Source organism: Psittacula echo (assembly GCF_963264785.1).
Source record: "Psittacula echo genome assembly, chromosome: 3".
In the NCBI taxonomy this organism is placed as follows: Eukaryota; Metazoa; Chordata; class Aves; order Psittaciformes; family Psittacidae; genus Psittacula; species Psittacula echo.
Genome location: NC_137736.1, coordinates 20,267,320 through 20,283,455, shown reverse-complemented (window position 1 = coordinate 20,283,455; position 16,136 = coordinate 20,267,320). Strand labels below are relative to the sequence as shown.

At 41.4% G+C, this 16,136-nt stretch overlaps 1 protein-coding gene across 3 annotated transcripts in view; it reads left to right on the top strand.

Moving 5' to 3' along the window:
* Positions 1 to 16,136, top strand: part of TFG (trafficking from ER to golgi regulator) — a 31,627-nt gene that overhangs the window by 3,531 nt on the left and 11,960 nt on the right. For all 3 annotated transcript variants that reach the window (XM_080613750.1, XM_080613751.1, XM_080613749.1), the window contains exons 3-6: positions 9,257 to 9,465; positions 13,486 to 13,569; positions 14,469 to 14,615; positions 15,952 to 16,119. In XM_080613750.1, the coding sequence (XP_080469876.1) occupies positions 9,282 to 9,465; positions 13,486 to 13,569; positions 14,469 to 14,615; positions 15,952 to 16,119 (583 nt within the window). In that variant the 5' untranslated portion in view covers positions 9,257 to 9,281. The remainder of the gene's footprint in view (positions 1 to 9,256; positions 9,466 to 13,485; positions 13,570 to 14,468; positions 14,616 to 15,951; positions 16,120 to 16,136) is intronic.

Sequence of the window (16,136 nt, the reverse complement as noted above, 5' to 3'; positions counted from 1 at the left end):
TATGTTTTTGGAAAGGAGGTGAAAGAAAACCTCTGCATGGCTGCTGTTTTGTCTTTTTAATGCTTTCAATTAAAAAAAACCAACAAACAACCAACTTCTGCAAAGCCCTATGCTATTACAACCAACTTAGTGTTAATTAGACTGAGTTGATGTGCCTGCAGTCAAGACTTCTGTGTTGCAAAACACGAATAATGTATTAGCAAGCATTAATTATACTATAAACTTCACTGTTTTGTTGTAATGTCTCAGCAGCAACATGGCTGTGTTAATTGTAGGTCACTTTTCTCTGCAGTGAGGCTGTATCTGCCTGCCTCCTGTTTTGTCTGGTTAGGAGAATGAGTTTTGTTCAATAGTTGCATGTCTTTTTTTGGATGCTGTCCTGAGTTCAGCAGTAGCAGTCATTTTTCTCAGTAGCTGGTGCAGTGCTGTGTTTTTGACTTTCAGCCTGGGAACAACGCTGATAACACCAATGTTTTTAATTGTTGCTAAGTAATGTTTACTCTGACCAAGGACTTTTCTGAGTCTCATGCTCTGCTGGGGAGGAGGGGAAGCCAGGAGGAAGCAGAGACAGGACACCTGACCCAAACTGACCAAAGAGGTATTCCATGCCACAGCATGTCATGCCCAGTATATAAACTGGGAAGTTACCCAGAAGGGCTAGATCACTGCTCGGGTCAGGCTGGGTATCGATCGGCAGGTGGTGAGTGGTTGTATTCTCTTCCCTTGTTATTTCCCTTATCATTATTATTATTGGTGGTAGCAGTAGTGGTTTGTGTTATACGTTAGTTACTGGACTGTTCTTATCTCAACCCATGGGAGTCACATTCTTTTGATTCTTCTCCCCATTCCTCTGGGAGCAGGGAGAAGAAGGGGAGTGAGTGAGTGAGTGGCTACATGCTCTTGATCTTTTAGCTTCAGCATATCGTACCTTACTTAAGACGGCATTTGCTGTTTTAGTGTTTATAGTCTTAGGGGGCCTGGGCTAAGGTTCTTGTTTCACTGTACTTTATGGTAATGACTTGTAATACAATAGACTCACTGATCATGAAACTGTTCTGGCTTGCATTCCCAGTGTAGTCATCACCTCTATACTTTGGGAGGTATATAATGGAAGTGTTTAGCAGTTACACATCTTTTTTAACCTCCTGTGGTGGTCAGTCTATGAAGGAGACAATCCCTTACGTTCCCAGCCTCCCCACCAGACTATTTTACAGCATCCTTTGAGAGTTCTGAAAGTTTTGAATGGCCTTTGGGTACCCTTGAGACCTGCCTGCTGATTGTGATAGGGATCAGCATGTTGGCACACATACAGAGTGTTTTTTTACCCATGACCATTTCATCTGATCTCGAAAGTTAAGCAGAGTTGGGTTTGGGTCTTGTGTAGGGTTAGGTGACGCTATAGGAGGACCAAGAGATTTTCCCAGGGGCTGGACAGTCATGGGTGGCAGGGTGTGTGGGATAGTATGGGCAAGGATCTAGGGCAGTGGGCCTCTCCAGTGCTTTGGAACTTCACTGCTGAACAAGTGCAAAATCCAGAAAAAATTAGTAAAACACTTAAATGAGGTGTGTTGTCATCCTAGTCATACCAGAGAGGGACAAATCATGGCAATGTGCTGGGGCTTGGCCTATGCTTACAGAGGCCTGTTCAACACTCTCCAGCACCTTCAAAGGGAAAAAATTGTCTCTGGATCTGATGGCAAAGCAACAGACAACGCAGGTACTCAAACTCCAAATACAGCAGCTACTCAAATTCTGACTACGGCAGCTAACGCAGCTACTCCAACTCCAGGTACAGCAATTACACCAGCCCCAGTGACAAGTACAGCAGCTACTCAAACTCCTGACTACAACAGACAACGCAGCTAATCCAATTCCAAGCACAGCAACTACACCAACCCCAGCGACAAGTACAGCAGCTACCCAAACCCCGACAACAGATACTGCAGGCACTCCAACCACAGTGATAATCACTGTAGCTAAGCCAGAGGACCAATTCGTGCCAATATCAGTTGCCCCTGTACGCGAGGGGAAAAGCAAAAAAGAGGCAAGAAAGATGAAGAAACAATGCACTTACTACACAGGACAGCATCTGATCAGAAGTTATTACTATGTGAATCAGAGGAAGAAGAGGTGACTTCTCGACTCCGGACCTCAACTGAGCTACGGAATATTCAAAAAGATTTTATCTGTCAACCAGGGGTGCACATCATCACCTGGTTGCTCCGATGCTGGAACACTGGGGCTGACGGTCCTGAACTACAAGGTAGGGAAGCCAAGCAGCTGGGATCACTTGCTAGGGAAGTGGGAATTGACAAAGCAATTGCAAAAGAGAAACAGTCCCTCAGTCTTTGGAGGTGGCTCTTGGCAGCTGTGAAAGAAAGGTTTCCATACAAGGACGATGTTATGAGTTGTTTGGCCAAGTGGACTACTCTAGAGAAAGGCATCCAGTCTCTGAGGGAATCAGCCATTGTAGAGATGATCTATCACAGGCTGAATGCTGGGAATGCACCCATAGGTCCAGATGAAGTCAAATGTACACAACCCATGTGGCGGAAATTTACACAGAATGCACCGTCATCATATGCCCATTCATTGGCAGCAATAACCTGGAATGACGTATCACGACCAACAGTGGGCGAAATGATTCATCAACTCCGAGAGTCTGAAGACAGTCTCACCCCTTCCATCATTTCAGCTGTGGAAAAACTGTCTCAGGAGTTCAAACAATTGAGAGATGTCTGTCTGACCTATCCAGCTCCCCGTGTGTACCAACCCATGTCTCAGCTGTTAACAAAAGGCTTCTTACTGCTCGAGAGAGAAGATACAGAAGGTATACTTAAACAGGGGAAGTTTAGATTGGATATAAGGAAGAAATTCTTTACTGAGAGGGTGGTGAGGCACTGGAATGGGTTGCCCAGGGAGGTTGTGAATGCTCCATCCTTGGCGGTGTTCAAGGCCAGGTTGGATGAGGCCTTGGGTGACATGGTTTAGTGTGGGGTGTCCCTGCCCGTGGCAGGGGGGTTGGAACTAGATGATCTTAAGGTGCTTTCCAACCTTAACTATATGATTCTGTACGCTGCGGGCCACTCTATGGTTTTACCTGCGGAATCATGGAGAGGACATGATGAAGTGGGATGGAAAACCTACCTCAGCTCTGGAGGAATGGGTGCGTGAATTGAAGAGGAGAACAAAGGTCAAGGATGATCATCACATGAAAGCTGCGGCTTCAGTCTCTGGTGAGCAGGTTCCCAGATGGAGTGAAAGAGCTGATTTTACTCCAGCTCCTGCGATAAAGAAGATTAATACCTTTGTACAAGATGTAAGTGTCTGATGTTGAGATCACTATTAGAGGGCCCTGCTTGCAGGCAGGTGGTATAGGGGACAGTCGGATTTACTGGACTGTGTGGATCAGATGGCCTGGCACATCAGTCCCACAGAAGTATAAGGCTCTAGTAGATATCGGTGCACAGTGTACCCTGATGCCATCAAGCTGTCAAGGGGTGGAACCCATCTATATTTCTGGAATGATGTAAGGATCCCAAGAATTGACTGTACTGGAGGCTGAAATCAGCCTGACTGGGAGGAAGTGGCAAAAGCACCCCATTGTGACTGGTCCAGAGGCTCCATGAATCCTTGGCACAGACTATCTCAGTAGAGGGTACTTCAAAGACCCAAAAGGGTACCGATGGGCTTTTGATATTGCTGCTTTGGAGACTGAGGAAATTGAGCAGCTGTCCACCTTGCCTGGTCTCTCAGAGGATCCTTCTGTTGTGGGATTGCTGAAGGTTGAAGAACAACAAGTGCCAATCGTGACCACAGCAGTGCACCAGCGGCAATATCGCACCAACCGAGACTCTGATTCCCATCCATAAGCTGATCCGTAGACTGGAGAGCCAAGGAGTGATCAGTAGGACCCACTCACCCTTTAATAGCCCCATGTGGCCAGTGCAAAGGCCTAACAGAGAGTGGAGACTAACAGTAGACTATCGTGGCCTGAATGAAGTCATACCACCATTGAGTGCTGCCGTACTGGACATGCTAGAACTTCAGTATGAACTGGAGTCAAAGGCAGCCAAGTGGTATGCCACGATTGATATTGCCAATGCATTTTTCTCAATTCCTTTGGCAGCAGAGTGCAGGCCACAGTTTGCTTTTACTTGGAGGGGCGTCCAGTACACTTGGAACCGACTGCCCCAGGGGTGGAAACACAGCCCTACCATCTGCCATGGACTGATCCAGACTGCACTGGAACAGGGGCAAGCTCCAGAACACCTGCAATACATTGATTACATTATCATGTGGGGTGATACAGCAGAAGAAGAAAGAAAGGGAGGAAAATAATCTATATCCTGCTGAAAGCCGGTTTTGCCATAAAACGAAGTAAAGTCAGGGAACCTGCACAGGAGATTCAATTTTTGGGAATAAAATGGCAAGATGGGTATCGCTAGATCCCCACAGATGTGATCAACAAGATAACAGCAATGTCTCCACCAACTAATCAGAAAGAAATGCAAGCTTTCTTGGGTGCTGTGGGGTTCTGGAGAATGCACATCCCAAATTACAGTTTGATTGTAAGCCCTCTCTATCACGTGACCCAGAAGAAGAGTGATTTTAAATAGGGCCCTGAGCAACAACAAGCCTTTGAACAAATTAAATGAGAGAGAGTTCTTGCAGGAGCCCTTGGATCAGTCTGGACCAGGGCAGATGTAAACAATGTACTCTACACTGCAGCTGGGGAGAATGGTCCTACGTGGAGTCTCTGGTGGAAAGCTCTAGGGGAGACTTGAGATTGACCCCTCGGCTTTTGGAGTTGGGGGTACAGAGGATCTGAGGCCAGCTATACCCCAACTGAGATATTGGCAGCCTATGAAGGGGTTTGAGCTGCCTCAGAAGTGATTGGCACTGAAGCACAGCTTCTCCTGGCACCCCGGTTGCCCGTGCTGGGCTGGATGTTCAAAGGCAGGGTCTCCTCTACACATCATACAACTGATGCTACATGGAGTAAGTGGGCTGCACTAGTCACACAACGAGCTCGAATAGGAAATCCTAGTCATCCAGGAATTCTAGAAGTCATCATGGACTGGCCAGAGGGCAAAGATTTTGGAATATTACCAGAGGAGGAGGTGATGCGTGCTGAAGAGGCCCCACCATATAATAAACTGTCAGAAAGTGAAAAGCAGTATGCCTTGTTTACTGATGGGTCCTGCTGTATTGTGGGAAAGCATCGGAGATGGAAGGCAGCCGTATGGAGTCCCCAGCGACAAGTTGCAGAAACTGCTGAAGGAGAGGGTGAATCGAGTCAGTTTGCTGATGTCAAAGCCATCCAAAGTCATTTTGACCGAGGCCAAAGCTGAGGTCAGAGCCAGCTGGCCCTGGACATTGCTAAATGAGAAAAGTGGCCAGTACTTTATCACTATACTGACTCATGGATGGTGGCAAATGCCCTGTGAGGGTGGTTGTCGCAATGGAAGCAGGGCAACTGGCAACGCAGAGATAAACCCATCTGGGCTGCTGCACTGTGGCAAGATATTGCTGCCAGGTGCAGAACCTGGTGGTGAAGGTACGCCACGTAGATGCTCATGTACCCAAGAGTCAGGCCACTGAGGAGCACCAGAACAACCCACAAGTGGATAAAGCTGCTAAGATTGAAGTGGCTCAGATGGACTTAGATTGGCAACATAAGGGTGAATTACTTTTGGCCTGGTGGGCCCATGACACTTCAGGCCATCAAGGCAGAGATGCAACGTATACATGGGCTCGTGATTGAGGGGTGGACTTAACAATGGACGCTATAGCCCAGCTTATTCACGACTGTGAAACGTCCTACAATTAAGCAAGCCAAGTGGTTAAAGCCTCTTTGGTATGGAGGACAATGGCTGAAGTACAAATATGGGGGGGAGGCCTGGCAGACTGATTATATCACACTCCCACCAACCCACCAAGGCAAGCGCCATGTGCTTACCATGGTGGAAGCAATCACCGGATGGCTGGAAACATACACTGTGCCCCACGCCACTGCCCAGAACACTATCCTGGGCCTTGAGAACCAGATTTTGTGCCAACACAGCACCCCAGAGAGAACTGAGTCAGACAGTGGGACTCATTTCTGGAACAACCTGATAGACATTTGGGCCAAAGAGCATGGCATTCAGTGGGTATATCACATCCCCTACCATGCACCAGCCTCTGGAAAAATCGAATGGTACAATGTGCTGTTAAAAACTGCACTGAGAGCAATGGGTGGTGGGACCTTCAAACGCTATGATACACATGTACCAAAGGCCACCTGGTTGGTCAACAGAGGATCTGCCAACAGGGCTGGCCCACCCCGGTCAGAATTGTTACGTACAGTAGAGGGGGATGAAGTTCCCGTGGTGCACATGAAGAATTTGCTGGGGAAGACAGCCTGGGTTATTCCTGCTTCAGGTAAAGGCAAACCCCCTGGTGGTATTGCTTTTGCTCAGGGACCTATATATACTTGGGGGGTATTGCGGGAAGATGGGAAAGTCTGATGTGTAGCTTGAGGGAATTTGATTTTAGGGGAAAACAGCCAATGAACTCAATTGTATGCTGTTGCCTGCTATGTAGCACTTCTATAGCCCACCAACTAGATGTCTTAGGGTCACCAGCGACTAGCCCTGACTTCCCTCTGACCATCATTCCATCAAAGAATGAACTTTGATGAAACCAGACGAGCTCAGCAGTGACCAGATGAGTTCCACGGTGTCATCAGTAGGCAACAGTCCAACACTGCACACTGTCTCTCCCGCTTTGAGAGATTGTTACAAGAGATGGAGCCTGACATCATGGACTGGATGAACTAAGTAGCTTTATAGAGATTGGTCCATGCACTAAGGAATGATATCTCTGTGTGTGTGTGTATGTATATATATTTATGAGACAAGAGTGATGGTATATTGAAAAATGTGGGATCTGAGCATGACGTGAATGGTGGAATAAGGGGTGGATACTGTCCTGGGTTCAGCAGTAGCAGTCATTTTTTCCTTCTTAGTAGCTGGTGCAGTGCTGTGTTTTTGACTTTCAGCCTGGGAACAATGCTGATAACACCAATGTTTTTAGTTATTGCTTAGTAATGTTTACTCTGATCAAGGACTTTTCTGAGTCTCATGCTCTGTCAGGGAGGAGGGGAAGCTGGGAGGAAGAGACAGGACACCTGACCCAAACTGACCAAAGAGGTATTCCATACCACAGCACGTCATGCCCACTATATAAACTGGGAAGTTACCCAGAAGGGTTAGATCACTGCTCGGGTCAGGCTGGGTATCGGTTGACGGGTGGTGAGTGGTTGTATTCTCTTCCCTTGTTATTTCCCTTATCATTATTATTATTGGTGGTAGCAGTAGTGGTTTGTGTTATACGTTAGTTACTGGACTGTTCTTATCTCAATCCGTGGGAGTTACATTCTTTCGATTCTCCTCCCCATCCCTCTGGGAGCTGGGAGGGGAGAAAGGGGAGGGAGTGAGCAAGCGACTGCATGGTTCTGGGTTGCCAGCTGGGCTTAAACCCTGACAGATGCCATTAGGCTAAACAAAGGGATTTGCATGAAATGTTTGCTTTATAATAAGTTCATTATCCAAACCCCCAGAAGTTGAATTGCAATCTAGAGATAACATCATACTACATCTTTTTAATGCAAAACATTTACATCATAACAGCAGAGTTAAATATATATAGGTGCATCAATGTATGATGTATTAAGGGCTTTAGCTGAGTGTCCTGTTTCTCTGGTAGGAAGAAGTAATTCTCAGTACAGTACTTTAAAAATAGACTGACAAAGCAGAATTCAATTTTCTAATAAAGCACTATGTTACAACATCGTTAAAGGTAGGCGAGAGATACCCACATACCTCTACCAAGAATTCTTTTTGTGCAAGAAAGCAAGCAGCATGTTTGCCTGCATGTGGCTTTGGAAATGCCAGTTTTGATGTGTAGGGCTCCCTGCAGTTAAGATCTTCAATATTTGTGCTTCAGATGTTAAGGTAACTGCTTCTTTAATTGCTCCTTATTCCAGATCTGTTGTTTTGGCCCTGTCCAAAACAGTGAAGAAAGAAGCGGACCTTTGACTAGCTATCCAGATGTTGTGGTTTTTATTTTTTTTTCATTCCTCTGCTCAGTAACTTCTCTGTAGTTTCTGGTTTTCTTTTAACATATGGTCTTTGTGGTTTTTAACAAGAGGGATGCCTTAAACAAAGTGATAATTTTAAAATTGTCTTACATAAAGCATTAAAGATATAACTGTGAAGTATATGCTGTGTGCTGCTTTGGTACAAGATGGCTTTTTTGCACTTCCTTTGGGGTGGTTGTCCAGCTCTTTTAAACCACAGAGTATAAATGACTGTTCAGACTACTTGCATAACAAATCTGTGGCTCTGAGTCTAATGAGTAGCTAATATGTGGTTTATTAAACAGCTTCTAAAAATCTAAAATCTTTGTTAAAACATCTCAGTCAACATTTCAAAGAAAGGAAAAATTTTATCATCTTCCTTTCGGGAGAGGAACCCTCAATGTGTTCTAATCATGCTTATAATAAACCAATGTTTAGCTCTTCATTTATTCATGAAATAGTGCATGATGGAACTTGATCCCCTTAGTAAAGCTCCCTTGCTACCTGTAATCATTGACATGAAAGATTTTATTATGGCAGTCTTTTCTTAAATGGGGAAAAAAAAAATGCACCCTTTGCTGGTTATCAGAATTATGGGGAATGTAAAAATAATTGGAGAGTTGATAATGTAAACAATATAATGTTGTAAGGCTGACATCTTTTGCTGGAATTTCACTTTTCCCATGAGAGATGTATGCATACATCTCAAAAGCAAATCCCAGGGATTATTAGTTCCTTTATAGGTGTTTTTCATGACAGTTTACAGCTGATACCTTACAGAAAAACCCACTCAAGTTTGAAATTTTTAGATATCATACACATTTAAAAGCTGTATGACTTTAAAAAAAGTCTTTACTCTTAAATTCTGAGTACTGGGAACTGTGATAACTGTTCATTTGACGTGTTGGATCTTACAGAGTTGTTCTTTGCCTTTGAGCTAAGTTTAAGTATTATGCACTTTATTGTTTGAGAAATTCATGCATCATAGAATGTGTCTGAGAGGGGTTCTCTGGAGAGCTTCCTAACAGTAATGCTTTCCAAAGATGGAAAGCTTCATAATTGTCATCAGATACATTTAAATAACGAACAGTTTATTTTTCTAAAATGCTTTTAATGTTTTATTTTTAACAGGTCCGAAGGTGATAAGGAATTCACCATGAACGGGCAGCTGGATTTAAGTGGGAAGCTGATCATCAAAGCTCAGCTTGGGGAAGATATTAGGAGAATTCCTATTCATAATGAAGATATCACCTATGATGAATTGGTGCTAATGATGCAGCGAGTTTTTAGAGGGAAACTTCTGAGCAATGACGAAGTCACAATAAAATACAAAGATGAAGGTAATATTTGATTACTGCTGTTAAGGTTAATTGCTTCTCTTGCTCTAGTATAATCTATCTATGGACAGAAACTCTGAAATTCACCTCTTCAGAATTGTCCAAATTCATTGGCAATTGCAAGTGATTTCTTGTGAAATTCTTTGAGTCAGACAGTAGAAGCTGTATTTCTTGTGGTTATGCTGTCTTAACATAGCTGATATTTCAGAAATAATGGAGGAAATACTCTCTGAAAGTTCATTTTTTGCTGTTACAGGAAACTGGTGTTATCATAGTTTTCTGTCTACTCATTCTCTTGTGTTTTCAATGATAAAGTGGGTTTGAAGTAGAGGAGGGAATAAACACATATGACTTAAAGCAAGCTTTTACAAGTCTTGGAAAACTTCACTTCTGTAGTAGTAATTCTTAATTATGTTTTTCCCCATCAGTAAAGATTACAAGGCACTTTTAACCTGAAATATTTATTAAAAATAATCTTTTGCTTGAGTAATGTTTGAATCTGTTGGACATTGGTTGTTGCAAAGAAAATCTTGATCATTAGTGTTAAATGCAACCTTAAGAAGAGCTTCCACAGCATGAAAAGAGCCTTGTTTGAGATGTGTAGAAAGAGAGCTGTAGATTGGAGGGTTTTCATCTTGGAATGTCAGAATGAAGTAATAAAATGCCCCAGTCTTTTAGTCAGTTCAAAGGCTGTGTGATGATTCTGCTGGTGTACAGTAAAAAAGCTACATTACTGAAGCATTCAGGTTTTTAATAGCACTGACTGTGGTCCTTAAATAACTTTTGTTCATACATCTAGGCTATCAAAATTCACTTTGAGTGACTCTGAGACAGTTTTTTTTGGGTTCATGAAGCTTTTGAGAAACACTGCTCAACAAAATTGATATGGAGTGAAGAGCTAATATTTTGGGTCTTGATTGCTAGTGGGAGAGAGCTCAGTGGATTTGTAGTAATACTGGTTTTCTTCTTACCACATTATCAATTTCTTCATTCTTTCTGGAATGAGGAAAGGTGAAAGTAAGTAGATGGGTGCTTTTTCATTTGGTTAAAGCTTCTAATTCCTGTTCTTTAAGTATAGTTCACTCTTTTTGTGTATGCTTTTGTCTGTCTTCTTTTGAAGAAGATAGTTACAGTCTCCATCATACACCATTATGGTTTCATTCTTCTGTTGTCTGTCACAGCCTAGAGACCTTCTACTGTTAATTTTAGCTTTCTCAGAATGTGCTACTTCTCCAGTGAGACCTGAAATTTCAGTGTATGTTATCCTGGCTGATCATTACTACTAAGAAGATTTAAACATTGTTACTATCAGAGGAGGTTGCAAGTGATTAAGGAAAAGGTTAACAGAACTAGGCTTCAGTTTGACTCTCAGATGAGGACTCTGGTATTCTTGACTTTGTTTCAAGTAATACAAGATTCTTCTTTAAGTCTATTTCAGTTATTAGAAGCATTGAAATGTGTACACCGTAGCTATTTCTGTTTTGTTATTTATCCCTCCAGACCTGGAGGAATGTCTGTCCTCATCTGTTGTGAGGAGATACCTTAAGGTGGTCTAAGGATTTCCACTACTTCTACAACCTCGATCTGAGTCTTCTCAGAATTCATGTGCACGTTCTTTAGGTGTTTAGAAGAATGCTTAATCTATCCCTCCTGGCTTTGTTTCTTGTTGCTGTAGCATGTGAAGCTGGTGATCTACAGGCCTGGATGTGGGATTTCTACTTAAAATTTTGGCAAAATACCATGGCTTTGTATCTTCATCACACTGTCACGATCCTTGAATCTTAACACATTTGGGGTTTTTAATTATTTTTTTGTTTATTTTTTTTCCCCCCAAACTTGTATGCTTAGTTGGGGAGGCTAGAAAACTTTAAATCCCAATCCTTTTGTCTCTGGATTTGTAGTCTAAAATAGTTGGAAGCATATTCTTAAGTTATATTTAGGTTACATGACACTTTTATTAATTACTATGGAAAAGAAGTTTGTGGTAGATTACTGCCTTGTGGAGTTAAATTTTATATTCAAGTTGGGCATCTCTCAGACTTCTGTACTAAGGCAATTGCTCTACTAGGTGTGAAAGCATTTTCGTGTACTGCTTAAGGTTCTTGAATATGTAGTAAAACCTGATGTCTGAAAAAGATCCCAAACCCAAGCAAACCGCTGAGGACTGCCAGCAGTGAATTTACATGAATCAAAGAGTAGAACTGCATCTTAAGCACACTGTGTTACTGAATTACATATGTTAAAGGCCGTGTGGAGCTAATAATATAAACTTCTCTTTAAAGCTAGGCTTGAATTTCAGACTAGTGCCTAATGTGTGGTTGGCCTGTTTATTCTTGTTCTTGATCACTTTGCAGTAGAAGTTGGTGCCTTTGTCTCAGAGTTATTAACGCATACTGCTAATCAGTAATGTCTCTACCTTTGGTAAACTTACCAAGGTGAAGAAAAACTACATTTTTGGCAGTGGGTATTTTTGTATTTTTTGTTTTTCCCCAAATGAAATAGGAAAAAAAAAAAAAAAAGGAATATAAGGGAGATAAAGCTTTTTTTTTCAGCTTGCTATCATGTGTGTTTATGACTATTTGTACTGAAGCATTCATTTATTTGAAAAGTTTAACTATAACTTTTGCACAGTTGAAGCTTTGTCACCATAAGGAATAGCTCAGAATTTTCGGGCAGTAATTTGTAATTAAAAACATGTTTCTGTGTCTGTCCACAAAGCCTCCTGTAGCAACGTTTTAGAGAGGAACATTGGTAGCCCGGAATCAACTTTGTTCCAAGCTATGTATCATCTAACACTGTTGCTTCTGAATGTGAAGCTTCGCTAGATAGGGTCTCATCTCAGTTTCCAGTCGCCAGGCTGTTCCAGAAGGAAGTGGTCCTGCTATCCCTTCTCTTTTCCATGTTTACATGTCTACGCATATTTTCCTCATAACGCTTTCCCACTCTTTCCTTTGTGCTGCTTAATTTGTGTTCATTTAATCTATTAATAGTCTGTTGCATATGTTAAACCAGCAGAAAATCTGTTGTGCCAAAGAGAATAGTCTTGTTTTATCTGTAATCTTACTGAGTAAGTAAAGATGTTAATGTGGATTTGTCTTGACTGAGTGTAAAAATTGTCAAAGACCAGGCTTAATGGGGGCTTGGTGTCTCTTTTGGGTGTTAAATAGTATTAAAGGTATTCAGTGCTTTATGCATAACCCTTTGTATCTTAAGAATAAAGGATCCCATACAGTTCTAATACACTTCCTGTGACTGATGGCAATGTGCACATTCATTAGGATGCATTGGTGTGGTAGTTCCTCTGAAACTTGGCACGTAAAAATAAATAAGTGTTGAGGCTTCATGTCAGATTCCTGGTTTGAGAGAAAAATTTTATTCTGACTACTTTGGCATCTTCATGCCTTCATTCCTATTTGTGTGTAAAGCTGATAGATATTTCTACTTTTCATTTTTACACTGGAACTTTACTATCATTCCTGTGTTAAAATTCAGTCTTGCACCTCAGTGTTCTGAGTAAAACCTGAGAAAATGTTCTAGTCACTTAAAATTTTCCCTTGGTAGTGTGCGTGTTTCATATTTTAAAAATTGAATTGGGATTGCCTTGTGCCATGTACCTTCAGCCTCCTGTCTGTACATGAACAGCATGGTTTTGGAGCCAGTTGGAACAGGCATATAACTTAATTAGCAGCATCATTCTTTCTGGTGTTGGAGTATGCAAACTTGTAGCTCCACTGTTTCATCCTGTATGTAAACAGGCAAGAATGGTGAGTTCTATGAAACTTTCAAAGGGATAATGTCAGAAGACTCCCTTTCCTAGCCAGTCATGCTTCTGTCTTACCCTCTGTGCATAAGTTCCCAGCACACTGATTCTTGGGCTAAAATAATAAACTTTTTTCCTAGTAATTTCAGAATCAAATAGGGAAAATTATTTTTGAGTAATGAAGTAACACTTCTGCCCTACCATGAAGGTCAGTAGTTAAAAGGCTTTGCTTTTAATGTAACTTTTTTTCATGTTCTTTTCAGATGGAGATCTTATAACAATTTTTGATAGCTCAGATCTTTCCTTTGCAATTCAATGCAGTAGGATACTTAAGCTAACATTGTTTGGTAAGTATAGAAGCTTGTCTCTTCTTCTGATAATGTTTATTAAAATTCTGGCAGTGGACTTCACTGGAAGGTACTAAAAACTTTCAGTTTTCACCTTAGAAAAATGAAATCAGTAAATTAAAAATATGGTCTTAATACATGATATTAATTTCTCTGTTTCATATGACATCTGAACCTGGGGAAACTGAAACTGTTTTTCTTTATAAGCTTACTTAAAGTATGTTATATGCATATTTTATATATGTATATATACACACACACGTGGTGTTTTTTCTCTTACTGTTAATGTTTTCCATGTGAACCCCACTCTAGCATTTATGATGTTTTCTTCACAGGTGTGTGAGAAATCTAAGATTATGGTCATTCTGCAGTGTTACTAGTACACTGCTAAAAACTAACATTAGTTGCTTAAAGCTGAATAGACTTCAATATTTATCCATCAGCCTTTGTATGAAATAGTCCTTTATTTTCAAGCTACTATTGGTAAATTAGCATATAGTTCCAAGCAGCTATTAACTTGGACACTGATCTTACTCATGAACCGCAGCAGTTGTGTTTACTTTACATTAATTCTAAAAGCACTTTCTAAAGGGACAGCTTTCCACAACCAAGTACAATATTTGTATTGGTCAGGGTATGTTCCTGGAAATGGAGAAACAATGCAGAAGACTTTACTCTGCAGTTCAGGTACCGTGGATTATGCTGAACTGAGATAATATTAAAGGGACTGTAAACTCCAGAATGAGTTCAGTCTGTGTTGACTAAACTTAAAAGTTTGTCACTTTAAACTCCACAGAGGATGATGATGTTACAAGCAAGTAAAAGTTGGGAATTTTTTTTTTTAACTGGATTTCAAGATATGACTGCAGACTTAAATTTATCTAATTGCTGTTTTTCAGTGAATGGACAACCAAGACCCTTAGAATCTAATCAGGTGAAATATCTGCGTCGAGAGCTGATAGAACTTCGTGATAAAGTCAATCGTTTACTGGACTGTTTAGAACCACCAGCTGAACCAGGCCTTTCCACTAACCTGCCTGACAGTGGTAGGTAGCCTGTCAAAGCATTGTTTGGTTTGATTTGCAGAGTTGGGTGCTGTTTAACAAAGTAAAAAATGGAGTCTTGAATATTGGTTGTGATCATTCGTAACTGTTGCTTGATGGTTCAGAACGTAATTTTTAATGCTTTCTATTTGAGAGACAGAATTTTTATACAAATTACCTGGAGTAAAGCACTAAGCTAATTTGGGAATAAAACTAAAGTCTTGAGTTTCTGTGCCATATATGAAAATGCTTTAACTAACACTTGTGAGTCACAACAACATTTTGGGAGAGCTTTGAGCTGAATTGATAGCTTGTTGCTGAAGAGTTCTTGCTCCCAGCTTAACACTCCCACTGCTTACTCTGGGCTAGCTCTGATGCTTATCTTGTTATGTTGCTGAGAGAGTTTGATTCACTAAATCAGTAAAAAGTGAATTCAGCGAAAATTATATCTACTTTGTTTGCCAGGTTAGGAAATTGAATCCACATATTTTGAGCTCAGACCAGCATCAGAGCTGTCTCAGGGTAAGCAGCACAAGTGTGCAGGTAGGGATGGGAAAGGATTATAGGGGGAGAGCAGAACGGGAAAGGACTCTCCCAGTTACAAGGCATTGATCTCCTAGCTTAGGGCTGTTGTACTGTAGAAACTGTACCTCTCTGTGCTTAGCTACAGATTCTGGGTAATCTGGGCACCGAAAATAATGACACAAAGTAATGGAGTACAGCATTCTCAGTAAAGGGGCAAACCAAGAACTCCAACCTTTCTTTTAGGAAAAGCTGCTTTTGTATTTTAGAGTGTAAACAAAGCTAGCCAGTCTAAACCCTGTCCGCACTTGTTTTTAAGAGAAAATGTGGCACCCTACTATGTAAGGGGTTTCTAAGTGTTTCACTGCTAGGTGTACAATTGGAAAATGATAAACTTTACCTGTCAGTTTAGGAAGAATTCAGGGAGATGGGGGTAAAAGAAAAAAAGCTGCTATAATAAACCAGAACCTATACTATAAGTTATCTTAATTTTGAATTCTCTGTAGGCAGGACATACCACAACAATATGTTTGAAGCAGGAGCCTTGTATCTTTGAATTGAGAGTGATACAAGATACTGATACTCCGCAGTGTCAGTGTATCTTCAAGTAACTGTGTAATGATACTTAAACTCTCTGATTCAGCACAGTTTGAGCTACAACACTGATTCATCACTATTTTATTAACATAAGCATTTCAAAAGTTAAAATATTCCCTCACCCCCCAAACTATGCAGTTCAAAGTTGCTGTAGTACAGTGCATACATATGATTGTATTTCAGATCTTGGGACTTAATAACAGGGTATTTTGTTTTGTAGATGCTGTAGATGGGAGGGAAGAAAAGCCGCCTGCTGCCGACTCTAGTGTTAAGCCATCTACTCAAGTCATAGCGGCAAGCATGTCTGCATTTGATCCGCTGAAGAATCAAGATGAAATCAGCAAGAATGTCATGTCAGCATTTGGCTTGACAGATGATCAGGTGTCAGGTAAGAATATGTCTTAC